Source organism: Falco biarmicus, chromosome 5 (genome assembly GCF_023638135.1).
Source record: "Falco biarmicus isolate bFalBia1 chromosome 5, bFalBia1.pri, whole genome shotgun sequence".
In the NCBI taxonomy this organism is placed as follows: Eukaryota; Metazoa; Chordata; class Aves; order Falconiformes; family Falconidae; genus Falco; species Falco biarmicus.
Genome location: NC_079292.1, coordinates 74472881 through 74488020, shown reverse-complemented (window position 1 = coordinate 74488020; position 15140 = coordinate 74472881). Strand labels below are relative to the sequence as shown.

At 35.0% G+C, this 15140-nt stretch overlaps 1 protein-coding gene across 22 annotated transcripts in view; it reads right to left on the bottom strand.

Moving 5' to 3' along the window:
• Window positions 1-15140, bottom strand: part of C2CD5 (C2 calcium dependent domain containing 5) — a 67376-nt gene that overhangs the window by 25065 nt on the left and 27171 nt on the right. For all 22 annotated transcript variants that reach the window (XM_056340123.1, XM_056340129.1, XM_056340132.1 and 19 more), the window contains one exon: window positions 2197-2311. In XM_056340123.1, the coding sequence (XP_056196098.1) occupies window positions 2197-2311 (115 nt within the window). The remainder of the gene's footprint in view (window positions 1-2196; window positions 2312-15140) is intronic.

Sequence of the window (15140 nt, the reverse complement as noted above, 5' to 3'; positions counted from 1 at the left end):
TTAAAAAACAAAAACAAAACCAAGGCATAATTGTTTACCAAAGTAAAAGTGAAGTGGACAGCCTCATCATCTTATGAACATTCACTTTCAAAATGAAGTTACAACACAACACTGACAAGGGTGCTTCTTGGACGATAAAGAGTAGCAAAACAGTAAAATTTTACTATGAACAACTACAATGGTAGTACATATAGCATGTAAGGTAACTGACCATACTCATGATTTAGCAGAGGTAAAGCTCTCAGAAGTACAAGCTGTGACCACAGAGCTTTCAGTATTTTTGAAATTGTTAAATATGAAACAAATATCAAACATTCAGTACTTAAAATACTATACTGGAAAAAATATGGAGAAAACCTTTCCCACATTTTCTAGAATGATACATGTGCCTTTTTTATTTGTTGTTTCTCTTCCCAAAATATTTTTTCATATATAACATGTCTGGCAAACCAGTACTCACAGATAAGAGCCTTGTTCTTTAAGCATGGAATAAAACTGAACTGGCAAGTAAGGATGGAACTCTAATAAACTGTTTTTTCAATGATCAATATTATCGCATTAAATTCCTTTAAGAAAAATGAACATGTGAAATAACCCAATAACTGACTGCCTATCTATACTCTGTACATTCTTTCCCCATTGTTAAAGTAGAAAAGAGAACACTGAATAGTCATGCTTTTTACAAGAACTGACAGCCAAACAAATAAATCTTCCATTTTTAGTGCAAGTTCATCCCTCAGTGCTGGAAACTTGCATGATGCAATTCTGATAAATACGGTCTTTAATACACCAAGCAAGACAGGACACAACCAGACAAGACAGCACAAGGAATACAAAACATGTCTTGTCTGTAAATTCTCCCATTTTCCTACTCTACTAGCACAAGCAGTCGACCCAAAAATTGTTTTCAAGTTTTGTAAAAGAGTCAATATATTTGGTGTTATGGTTTTTCGGTTTGATTGTTTTTTGGGGTGTTTATTTTTACCTGCAGTGAAGCAATAAATATGAAGCAGCAACAGATGTGAAACAACCAATGCTGTGGCTTTCAAGACTGGTTAATTCCTGGTTACCTTGCTACTTTACCAACAGATGGTGTACACTCATGAAAACACTGTGTAACTGTATTTCTTTCTTCAACTTATCAATTGCAAAGTAAAATGAAACATCCCAACTTCTCTCTTTAAAATAAGCAAGTTTTCAGTGCTTTTCCTTTGAGGTATTTAGGCAAAATCAACTTGACAGAAAATAAATTCAGATGTCTGAGTTTGCTTCAGTTAATTTCCTAAAGTGATTTGAAACAACTAGTGAGCCAGAGTACTTTTCTGTTTGATACCAGACAGACACACCTGGCCCCAGGAGGACCTCTTCATGGATTACTTTCCTGAGCTAAAAAGAGACACAACCTTTCCTGGGCCAGAGAGAAGGACAAGTAACTGGATGAATCCCAAATTAACTTTTCCCAATCTCCAAGCCTCTCACAAAGTTTGTTATTAAGCTACCAAAACACAGAAGATTGGAATTTTATTAGACAAAGGGAATACAGTAAGACAGTTGAGTTTTGGCCCGAATGAGAGGCAGGGCTAGGGAATTCACCCTCACAAAGACTCACCAGTTTAGTATGTTAAACACTACTGCAGTACTCAAAGATAAAAATAATTACATGCATTTTCCAAAAAGACATACAGAACGTTTACACTTATTCTGCATCTATCAAGCAGCGTATTCTCCTTTAACTTGCAATTAATACAGCCCTAGTAAAGAACTTGTGCCTTCAGTTTGAAGTTTACCGTTTTAGTACTGGTCTGCCAGTTGTTACCCAATAACGAAAATATAATACATATACTTTTAGGAACAGTCTTAACTATTTAGATAGATTAGTTTTAGAAAACTTAATAGATAAATCAATATTGTTAATAAAAAAGTAAACATGTAGGATTTAATTATTTTTAAAAAATAAAAATTGTAATATTCATTAGAACAAACTTAAAACCCAGTAAAAACTCAAACAAAAACACATAACAAAAAAAAACCCACCACAATACTGAAATCTCAGAAAGTTACTTTAACAAACTCTCCAAAGTAGTTACGTTACACAGTACCAACAACTGTGCTGAAACAATTTATCATTTTTAATCCACTGAAGATTCAATATATTTTCTGTGGCATTTTAAAAATCAAATCATCATCATGATTTACCAAATGCTAGTTGATTCACTGTAGCCCACTACAGCATGACAACCCAATGCCTTGGCATGGGATTTTATTTCTTGTCGGATTTCTGCCCACCATGCATCTCGTGTCTCTGGTTCATCTGAAAGACAAAGTATAAATCAGTTCACTATTCTGCACTACGTCAACATAAAGCTTCATGCAATTAATCTGAAAAGTCAAATTTTTCATATTCAAGAGTTTTGCTGTATCTGGACAATTTTATTTCCTAGCTATTGTACTTCAAGCAAACACTAGCTTTTTCATTAATTTTCTTGTTTATCACCCATGTGAACAGGTTCTGATAAACTACTGCATTCTTCTTGTTGTCTGTATGACAGATAAGACCAAAATACTGTAGATACTGTTCCAATCTCTACCCATACTGTCAGTTTCCAACAGCACAAGAGCAGCATGTAACTTGCAACAAAGCATCACAGATACTCGGTAATAATGAAAAACTAATAGTAGTAGTAATGAAACAGTATTTTTAGCAATAAAGTATTTACTTCAGTATACACTTGACATCTTTGAAATAACCTCAATAGTTTTTTCAGCTGCCAGCAGTTCTCTCTGTTAACCAGGTTTTAAAAATATTTGTTCAAGACCGTATCACTAATCCAACACATGGCTCTGTGGTCCTTATTTCAGCACTTCTAACTTGGAAAAGCAATAGGTATTTCAAACTTGCTGCTACGTTAACAACATTAAGAAGTACAAGATGTATGTTGACTATGCATTTGCCAATGCTTTTTTGCTTCAGAATCTTGACAACCACACCCTTTTTATTCCCCTCTCCTCCAACAGATTCCAATTACCTTTATTATCTTTGAGGTTATATGTTAAAATGTATCCTGCCTGCTCTACTTGAATACTACATTTAAAATGCAAAAGAGGGCTACTAGAATAAGTTTATGCAATCTATTAATTTTAACTGTTAAGCAATTAGTTTCCCAGAACTAAAGTTCTTGTCTCACAAGCTTTTTACATATCAAGTCGGGTACTGTCATTTAGAACTAGTTTCTCAACTGTTTCTTCTTTCAAAATAGCTTACCTGAAACAATGAACTTAGTTGAAAACTATGTCAATCATTGATACATAAAATAAGGGGGAAAACAACAACAAACAATAGGCACTCAAATGCTACGAAAGGTTCTGAGTAGATAGATTCTTACACAATTTCCCTGAAATCAACTGGACTTTGCACAGATACAAACTTCTAGCCATTGAGATCCCCTTGCTGAATCATAACTTAAAATATCGATGTCAAAACCTGAGATTCATTGGGAACCAATTTTGTACTATCAAGAATCTTTATAAATATAGTGTATGATACCCTATATCATACACTAGGTTCTCTGACAACATGACAAACAAAAATGAAAGATGCAGATATACACATATTTTGAACTTTACTGAAACAAAAATATTGTACAGCAAGAGGTATTCATTCCTGAATTTACCTCAACTTTTCATTTAGAACTGGGCTTTCAGCTTTCCAAAATAAACTGATGACAATTTTCTAATTTTTAAAAAATAAGCATAGTGGAATGTATATTCAGCTATACCTAACTTTAGAGGTTAATGCTTGTGTAACTCATAGCACTGTATTAACAGCAGCCTTGGGTGTCCAGACTGAGGTTTATCTAACCTTTGCTTTAAAATATGAACAATGAACAGGGAAAACAAAAACAAAAACAAAAACAAACAAAAAACCCCACCAAAACCTACATTGATAGTTCTTAGGAAGGTTCTCTGCATTCAAGACAAAAATATACACATTAAGACACATAACAGACTAAGGATTTTTTTGAACTGTTTCAATCATGTCTATTTACATCCGAGTTCACCTTCAGCAGGCTTCAGTGCAACTACCAGCAGAAGCTTGAGGCACTGCACTTCACTGTTTCTAAACATGAAAACAGTGTTTAAACACTTTCACTGACAGAAAATCAAATGCTCGAGATGATACACAGTAATCCTGACTCAGGTGGCTGAAGTACCTGCTAGCAAGTCTTGCACTTTGCAGCTTTCAAAAGCTGAGAACCATGCAGGAATAACCCATCCCATTGTAGGGTTGGAGTTGCCAAGCTCAGCTACGAGAACCATTTGTGGTACACAAAGGAAAGTGGGAAGCGAAATGTCGTCTCTCTTGTGCTCGCACCCGTCTGAACAACAGGCTGCAACTGCTGCCACCACTTAATGGCAGTAGTGGTAGGTGCACAGAGCAACTCTGGACATCCATTTCAAGGCAAAAGGCTTTATTTGTCAAAACGGGAGAGCTGCATGGGAGATGTGAGACCACACACACATTCTGTAAATGTTATCACTAACTCTTTATGGTGGAATGGACATGGGTCTTGGGAGTAATTCCTCCTTCCCCAGCCAACCATGGACACGAATACTGCTTATCAATGTGTGTTTCTCTTTATAACAGAAAAGTCTAAGTAGGAAAAGTGGTTCACTAACTATGTAGAACAATTCTTGCTCAATTAGACTTGATCACAGGCAGCTGGTTATAAAGATTGAACAGCCATGCAAATTTCTGTACTTTGCAGAAAAACACCTACAAAGGAGAAGTAACCTTTTTCTGGACAGAAACAAAGCCCCAAAAAAGCCAGCTTTACTAAATCATCATTCTTCTCTTCACAGCTTTAGGTACCATCTGGCAAAAAATTACTCCTACTTGTGACTTTTCTATGACAAAAAAGTGCAAGAAAACATGAAGTCATGACAAAGGAGTTGAAAGTGAGCAACAGGTGAAATGACTGGGGATGAACAGGGAAAGTGCTGTGAATAGACATCTGTGAATAAAGACTATCACACTGAAAAGGTATGTTGCCACAGTAAAAACTGAAACAGAATGAAATGCTGAAAGGGAACAGATACACTTAAGGGGAACAGAAAAGGTAGAAATAGTGACGGGTCCCAAACTCTCTGCAAGCATGTAACTTTCCTCTACAAAAATTTATAGTCTAAATTAAAATTTAGGAACAAGTTCCTAAGAGAGTAAACATAATCTTCTCACCTATCTACAACAACGCCTTATCATAAAGGAAAACACATATTGGTGTGAGCTTGCTCAACACTATGTCGTGCTAAAGCAACATTTAACCCTTTACTCTGAGAATCTGTTCAACAGCAGAATTAACAAAACTATTAACTACAGTAATATAATGGATCATTTTCAGTCTTTCAGAGGTAAGAACAAATTTCCAGCAATCATCTTCAGTCCAACAAATCCTTATTGCACAGGTTCAAAAATTTCTATAGGAGTAATGCATAAACAAGTGTTTGTAAAGAAGACAGGGTCCTCTGCTTAAGACATTTCATCGAGTATTTATTTCTTCCAGAAAGAGGCCAAAAATATGAATCAGTATGTTTATATATAAATAATGTACATTTACAGTTTACATGAACTTACCTTTGCATATTAAAACACAAAATGATTGTCTACAATTAAAATCAAACACCATGACATTGCAATAATAAATTGATACAAAACACTGAATGCAGTGCAATGTGTAGCATTCATATTCTTCTGACAAATATTTTCACAAGCAGCCTTTTTTGACACATGAGCCACACAATTTCACATGGGGATGCCATTGTAGCATTTACAGGTTTAGTAAAGCTAAGGATTTACATAAACAATTAGAGGAGTTAGGGAAGCAGGATGGCATGTGTCCAGTACACCCTGTAAGAGTGTCTGTTGTTTTTTGCTAAGGCAAAAGCTTAAGAACTTAGGGTTTGCGAAGCAGATTCAGCAGACAGTAGCCAGAAACGGTGGGTATTTTGGCGCATGCTTGGATCAGGTGACAGTACAGACTGAAAACTATGGCAGCTCACTGAAATGGTTACAGAAAGTAATGGCCCTGGATTCTAGGTGGAAGCAAAAAGGCAAGCATACATAGCACTCAATCACAAGCTTTTCTAGCAAATCTACCGAGTAGTTTATAGCAAGGTTTATCTACAACTTTAGGGAAAAAAGTTTCAAAAATTACACTGCTATTATACACCCTTTATTGAAAACCAAAGACTGAATATTAAACCTACTTTTATTAATGTTTCAAAATTGGCATGGTATTTATAACAAAGTGGAAGCAAAGCACACTGTTTCTGGAGTTGAAGACCTGAGAAACAATGTTGTCAGCAGTACAGCACTCTATAAAAATCGTGCCAACTTAAACCTCCTCCAACTGAAACTTTCCAAACTCATTTTACTAAACAGCTTTAGATGATACACACAGCAGTGTATTTCATTTGTGCCCGAAATTTTCTTTGAGTCTATTCTATCCACCACCAAGGCACCTATCTCTTCCCTTCAAAATATGAGGTTGACTTCTATGAGGCTGTAATGTCGACAGGAAAACACCCTGTCCAAGTCTTTTACCTGGAGATAATGCTAGATACTACCAATACTTTCTCATTCATAAGAAGCAACACTTTTCCGAAGTTATTTGCTAGAGGTCCACTTGTTCAGGGCCTTTCAAGATTTAGCCAGAATCTGCATTATGCTAGGTCCATACAGATTTTTAAAAACTGAAGAAAAATTAAGAATGGTCTCTTGATTACACATATCATCCTCAAGTGTCACTGTATAAAAGCTGTATCCCTAGACATCTTGAGACAATTACCCTGAAGCAGGAACTGTATGATTCATTTCAACCTATTTCAATATTGTATAATTTAATAAATATTTACATTTATAACATAACGTTCTGAAACGAGGACAATCGTACTATGAAAGTGTTCAAAATCTGCAAATGACTCAATTGTTCTGTTGTCTCAAAAAGGGCTACAGAGACACCAGTAACACACTTTCAAATTTAATCTTTGAGTCTTTCACTAGGCAAAGCCATCACCCACATCTTCCTTATCCCCTTATTCTTGTATCTTCTTCATTAAAACATATTAATCAGCTTACACAGAAAAAACTGTGGGATTTGGTTTTGTAGGTTTGGGGGTTTTTTTTTGTAAAAGACACCTTTGTTTGGTTTATAAGCACCCTTCCCTGGTCCTTGAAGTTTAATTTAATCCTCTGTGGTTATCCATAGGTGATTCCTATCATCTTTCTAAAATATTTAACAAATATCTAAGTGTACAAAAGCCAAATCCTCTTGTCTGTAAAGTTTAAACCCAAAACTTGGGTAGTAAATAACTAAACCTATAACAGACTAACTTAAAACTTTCAAAATGTTTTCAAAGCCACTCCATCCTTTTTTTAAAAATTACTCCCTATATTCATCTTCAAGACTAGAAGATGTGAAAATGAAAACTTTGCTTATGATACAGGAAGTGAAGGAAGTAGGTTACTGGGATTTATCAAATGAAAACTAAGATACACTAAAACAGCAGAAAACAGTGCAACCACACCACCAAAGAGAACAGGTACACTTACTCCTGCAAAAGTACAGACAAAACATCTAGCTTGGATAACAATACTGCATTACTACTTTTCTGCCAGATGAGGTCAGAGAGCGCGTATCTCACTTTTCAAGCCCAAACTTCTAAATAGAAAAAAAGCAGGTTTAAATTTGGACGTTGAAGAAATTCTTCAATTATTGAAGAAACTTGTTTTTAAAACATTTAGGATTAAAAATGCATCCAGCCTTCACACATTTACAGGATGGGGTATTTCAGCTGGCTGACTGAACACAAAACCAAATCACTACATGACCACCAGAAGACTGCAAGAGCACATAGTATAAATCGTACAGAAAAGCAGCACCATTCCTTTTCGTGCTTTAATGCCTATACCCCAAGATGGAAGAGTAGCAAAGTGTTCCTCTAAGTAACATTCCCATCAAAACTCATGAATTCTTTTCCTATATTCTGAATTCCATGAAAAAAAAAAACCCAAAAAACTACATCGTTGCTAGGAGGCTAGAGAAAACAGTTTTTTCTTACAAAAGGAAAAAAAAGAAGTTACTTTACATATGAAACAAAATTAACAGAATCTCCATAGCTTCTATATCCCTGATATGAGTGAATGTATTTGTGATTTAGACAGAAACATATGGAATTTTATTTCCATTAAGGAATTTTAAAGTGGATCAGGGGATGTTTTTGCCTATCTCATCCCTAAAAGTGAATTATAAAAATCCTACTTCAAAGTTTGGCTTTTGGAATCCTACCTTAACTTCCCATCAGGTAACTCTCTCAGCCATATATTCCTGAACAACTGTATATTCTCCATATCCCTGAGAGCAAGTCTTGAGATGTCTCACTACACTGGCTCACCATCTCAAGTAAACGTTGCTTGTAACAGTTTAAATGCTCAGATACCTAAGCCTTATGACTGACATCACTAAACTAGAGTATTTTACACAGTCTCTATACAGTAACTTATCTGTGACCTAAACCAATTCAGCTTTGTAAATCTAAACAGAATGTCTCAGATTAAAAATAAAAATAGTAATAAAAAATAGCAATGACTTGGATTTTCAAATCGAAAAAAAGTAAACCTCCACTGTTCTACACTTTGTCTATCAATCACACGTTGCAAATTATAGATGTAACTGATCTTAGGAATAAACATGCAAGAATCACTTGGACAGACTACAGTATAATGTAACCTTTTCTAAATATTAGAATTAATCTTTGAGGCAATAGTTTTCCATAAACTGGTTTAACAAGATCTACAAATACCACCAAGCATTAACTACACAGCAGTAATAATAACCCTAAAACTTTTGCTTTTAATTGTAGATGAAGGTCTGATGAAACAGCAGAAGCTACAAAAAAGTACCATCTTAAAAAAAAAAAAAAAAAAAACACACCACCACAACTGCAATCATACCAAAACTTCAGTAATAATTTAATTTATAGCTAAAGGAAACAAACAGGTGATACACATTCAAATTTTAAAAAACTAAAATAAAACATTAAGCATTTGAAGACCAAAAAGATGCTCAGTGTTTAATGTACATAATTAAAAATTAAACTATTAAGATAACACTTGAAAATAAAGGTTTAAAATTCAACTTACTTCCTTAAAATTGTTATGCCCAGACACAACAAAATGTTACAATATCAGAAGTTAATTTGTCTCTGGAAAATAAGTGTACCAGGCCTGAACATTAGCTTTGTCACTCCAGCTTTTAGTTACTATTTCAATCAGTCATTCATCCTATAATGGCGAAGTCCTCATGGCTGTGCATAAGGTTCTTCTAATCAGTAGAGTGTGGGATACTAACAAAAGATCTAGGAATCTTTTAATTGATCCTATTACGATAACAAGGGCAAGGTCTGTCACTTTGAAGAGCTGCTAGGTAATAAATAAGCTACTTATTCTACCTCCTATCTCTCTCTTGCTTTGTTATCTTGGCACAATAAATACAACTTATTTTAAAACTTGAGCAATCCTCAAGCAGCTATTACCCAAAGCTGGAGACGCTATGCTGTAACAAAATGTGGTTTAAAACCTGTCCTATCTATTTTATAACTAGCATCACAAAATTAACTACAAGTACGATTTAAAGCTTTAAACAAGCCAAACTAGCTGGAACCTTAAACCAAGCAACAATAATACTAATTTATCTAACATAGCTCTTGAAAGAAACATACAGATTTTTAAACACAAAAAAATTAATCTCTCAACAAACACAGATGTTCAAAAACATGACTGCCACTTTCTTTCTGACTACCATGCAGAGTATCTACCTCCCTGCACAGCTGAAGAAATGGGATGGCATTATTTGGCATGAAATGATACTGCCTCCGTATCTCCTATTCATTGTTTACACTCCTCAGGCTTTTATTTGTAACATTCACAGAACTTCTGTATTGAGTGCACAGAAATAGTGAATGCAGTTTGTTTTAAGACAAACTAGCCAGAGAAGCCTCTCTAATCTTCTGGATCCAAGGAGCCTCTCTACAGCGCCTTTTGGAGTGAGTTCAGGACCTCAATGAGAGGTCAATTTAAGAGAGACCAAAAAGTCAAAACTTACAAAACCCTGAAAATATTATTGCAAAAGGTCAAAGACAAATTGCACTGGCTAACAGAATCCAAAGCACAAAATGAACCAGAAAAAAAAAGAAACCAAACCCCCCCCCCAAAAACCAACAACCAATCAAAAACCCCTATGGTATTTCTTTATAAGAAGTACGACATATTAAGGAAGGAAGATTCCTGTGCCTAATTCAGCTCAGATAATGATCTTATCCATTAATATTTACCAGGGTTATTTCTACAATCCTGTTACAGTCAGTTAGAACTTGTATTATCTGCCATTTTCCTACAAAACTGTCCACAGACATTTTACAAGGACATGTTTACCTGTTATTACATAGTAGTTAGGAAGGTGTCCATTCAACTAGAATCATTCTAGTTTTCTTCTAACAATGTATTTTGAGCTAGGCAAAACATTCTACAAGTGTACCTTTGCAATCACAGTGACACATCTTAAGGCTGAAAAATCTCATTGTAATCCATGAAAGAAATTGTATCAAGAAATTTAGTCAAGCCCCCTATTTTGAAATGAGGAAGAGTAATGTGCAAGAAAAATAAGAATGATTTTCCACAAGACCAAGGTTTTCTCTCTTATGTACTATCAATTCAAAACAAAAACTGTAGTGCAATAAGCAACAGTTTTATTGCCGCATTTGTGCAGTGAAAAATCTATGATGGCTTTCACACTATTAGCCAGATTTCAGGGAGACTTTTAAATCAATATGAACAGATTAAATAGCATTACTTACTATTAGGCAAAGAATTTTAAACCAAATATTTTAAATGGCAAGTTTATTAATTTATGAATCTCTAACAGAACACAAGAATGCTATTCTATACTCACTGACAGTGACCACCCTTTGTTCAGTTACATAAATATCTACTCAGAACTCTCCACAAGAAAAATAATGCACAGTCCCAAAGAAAATTAGTTCATTAATATAAGGGTGCATCTGTTTCACAAAAAGAATATTCAAACACCATTCACATCATAAAAACCATTTGGGAATATTCACTCCTCTGGAAAGGTTGCAGAAAAGTAGAGCAAAATATTACTGAAAAACACCGCAGCCCTCTGTTCAGAAAAGGCTCTGATGAGTGCCTCAACCTCCTATTATCTATCAATACACACTGATGTACAAGTCATCAACCCAGAAATTCTCCAAGAACAGGGGAGAGGTCAAGCTTAAAATGTTGGTTTTCTACTATTTCTGAATGATAGCCACATCAGACATCAACAAAACCATTTTGACATTTTCTACTGTGTTCTTACAAGTACACCACATTTACAGCCCAGACAGCAGTACAAAATGTAATCTACACATTCACTGTATGTATTTTTGTGAAAGAAAAGCATTCAAGTTACAGAACCAAAACATATTCAAGCTTTCCTCTTGCATTTCCTCACATACAAAACTAGAGTTCTGGAGAATTTCACACTCCAACAGCAAGACCAGATATCACACAGGGAGCCTAGGAGATCCTTAGGAATTTTAAAACAATCTTTTCTCCTTCCATGTTTCTGACTGCTGGAGCTGAAGAATCACTGCTGAAGCAGCTCCCTGAATGAGGGGTTTAATGAAGTAATTATGTGACAACACTGTATACATTAGTGCTATGGAACAGTCATATGCAAAAGCAGTCTCTATTCAACAAGTTCCCTGGACTCCCTAAGGAACCTCTCCTCTCTCTATTTAATTTCAGGGAGAAACTTTTAACAAAGACCCAGTCTTCTGGATCCAGGATTCCTTTCATATTTTTGTATTTATAGTACACCTTAAACATCCTTTTTCAGCGATGTATTATATAGAGAATACACACCAGTACTTCTTCCACTGTATTACGTGCCCTCTTTTCTATGCACTTGTGCTTGTCTCTCTACTTTTATTTTGCAGGTTCATCTTGATAATCATTTACAAACTTTTAAACAATTTTGCCATTGAACTACATGCAAATCCCAGATGTTTAAGGAGCTTCTATTCATGAAACAGTCTTTACGTCTGCATTTGATTTTCAAACATCTTCAAATCTCTGACTTTTCAACACCATCAGATGGTCCTGTTGTATCTTACACATTTAGTTAAACAAGCTTCTCCCTCCACTGACAAAAAAAAGAAACATCCTTCTTTGCTACACAGGTTACTAGCAAACTTAAATGAAGTCTGAACATTTTCAAAAAGGAAAATAATTTTAGCCTACTTATGATTGTGTTATATTCTTGCTAACATGAATGTAATATAAAGATGTATTATTGTTTTCCTTAAGCTGTATAAATCCTTGTTTTCCTTCAGGCCAAGTATTAGCCAACAATGACAGCTGGCAATAAAGGTCTAGAATGGGGAGGTGGAAACTTCTTTGCTTTCTCAATGGCAACAGATCTGCACAACATATTCATTATTCCAGCCTAAAACAGAGTTAGCTTGCATGTAATCTGTAACTTTACTATCCATCACGCATCGTATGTAACTACTTATCTACGAAACATACACTCCAGGAATATGAGCATAACCTGCTCAGTCCCTAACTAGTAGGATTAATTAAGACTTACTACAGAGCTGCCAACACATGTCGAGGCAACAGAAATACAGACAGTTCTCAGCACGGTATTAACTCTTAAATTACTGTTTGGTTTAGACCTCTCTACTCCAAAATTTGACTACCAAAGCCCCCGAGTATAAAATGCATATGTATATGTAAGTATATATGCACCTTCTTTTCCTTGTTATCTCTAAAAAAATTTAGGCTAATTTTTTGGATATTCTGTCAAGAAATGAAGTCATGACTACTCCTTAGCTTCTTAGGTTTACATTGCTGGATCACTTGCTAGCCTAGCTCAATGTATGTTTAGGTCTGCACATAACTCATTTACATCATTAATTCTAATAAAATTCTTCCATGTTAACATCCTACTATCTCAAAGAAGCAACAATTAATTCAAACTTTCTAAGGCAGCACACAAGATGAAAAATTTTGACACCTTTTTAACTATCAGACTATACTATACTAGTAACAGATCTGAGAATTTCACAATATTATTTTGATATGGAAAGTAAAATTAAATTTAAAATATTATTGCTTTAGAACAAGCAAATAAAACCAACAAAACCAGAAGACTTTGTAATTATAGTATTACAGGACGCTTACTGCAGCAAGGAACAAGAATACAAAAATACGCTAATAGTTTTAGGCTCTACCTATCATTGAACTATTTGTAAAACGAAAAATGTATATAATCATTTAAACTGAAGCTTAGAGCATGACACAGAGCTTCACTGCAACAGTAAAGTACCAAGGAGGAAAGAGAGGTCAGCTTTATAGCTTTTTACTGTACCAGCTTTAAAAATATCAGTTTGGCAAGGTCTGCTGGCTTTGGCTTAGATATTGTATGCAGAGAAGTTACACCTGCCTTTCTTCCAAAGCATGCCACATTTCCAGAGGAAAAGGGGTGGTGGGAAAGTCTTTATTTCTCCCCTTAACAGATCAGCACTCTAAGTGGCTTTTATGTAGGCTGCATCATCAACTCACCCACTCTCGCTGCAGCTGTATAAAGAAGTCACACACTTTGATCCCTAAAAACTGCATTAAAAAAAATAGAAAATTGGGGCTTTCTTTAAGTTAGGCATTAAAGTGATTAAAGAGTTCAAATAATTATGCTGTAAGTCCTACAAGCTGATTGCGTTTTTACAGTACAAGACCTATGAACCAACAAATCCCAGACTACACAGTACCCTTCTCTTTAAACAGACAGTCCTCTGTCTATTTTCCATTCTTTTGGACAATGCCTGTACCTATTATTTAGAACAAACACATTCATCAATTTCCCAAATTAACAAAAGTACAGCCATCCTTGAAGAAAGTGCAAGCTCATGCAAAACCAACAAAACTAACCAACAGCCCCCCCAAATAAAACCAATCAACAACAACAAAAAAAATAAAAAAAATTAATTCACAGCTGACATGATCCCAACTGTAGAAATAAGAATCCATTCTTTTTCCCTAAATTACTTGCTTCATGGACACTGAGCTGAAAGCTACTACAAAATAATAATCTGAACATTCAGCTTTCCAGATTGATATTAAATTATTCTTAGCAATACTATTTTAATACTAAAACAATGTTTTGCAATTTTAAAGAAAGCCTTTAACAACATTAAAACAAGACATGTAGGCATTTGATGATTAAACAGATTTAAATTTGAAGCATTAACCTAAATATCCTAAAGCATTTCTAAGAACTTCACTGAGCTGCCATAATTTCTGTCAGCATATGTAGTACTGAATGACTAGTAAAATACCTGAATTGAAACTATTCCAGTCTAGCAGTTTGTATGATCTTGTGTTACCCATAATTCCGACAAAGGCTGAGTTCAAAACAGCAAATTAGTAGATCAGTTATAGGAGCAGAATAGTGAAAAAAAACTACCAACAAGAACACAATTGACAACACCACTCCACAGGAACTGGAAAGACACAGACAGCAGAGTTAATAAGAGGCTGAAATAGAAAGGGAAAAAAGGAGCATGCTATAGCAATCTAGTACTAGGCGTGATCAAAGTGTACAGTATATAGCAATTATTGTCTTATTGGTAAGTTCTCAATCCACCTTCAAAGGTTCTTTCCTCTTCTACATTCTCCTGGTTTTTGGTTTGCCAGTTTATTGGTTTCCTTTAATATTTTACAGATTTGACTCCAATGCTTAGTATGATCATCACTGTATCAGAAAATTTTTTTCTGCTTCTTCACCTTCCCTCCCATAGCCATGTGCCTTCATTTCCTCTTTTGTTTTCATTGTTTTGCAATATACTGAGTTCAAAGTATCATGCATCTTACATTCACTTGTCAGGAGCAATCTTCAAGTCCCACAAAAACACTGCAAAGAGCCACTTAGTTGTGCAAAGATGCATCTCTATCTTCTCTTCTTATCTTGCTTTCAGTCAGTTGTAAAAATAAAGGAGTGTATAATGCAAGAAATTAAGTT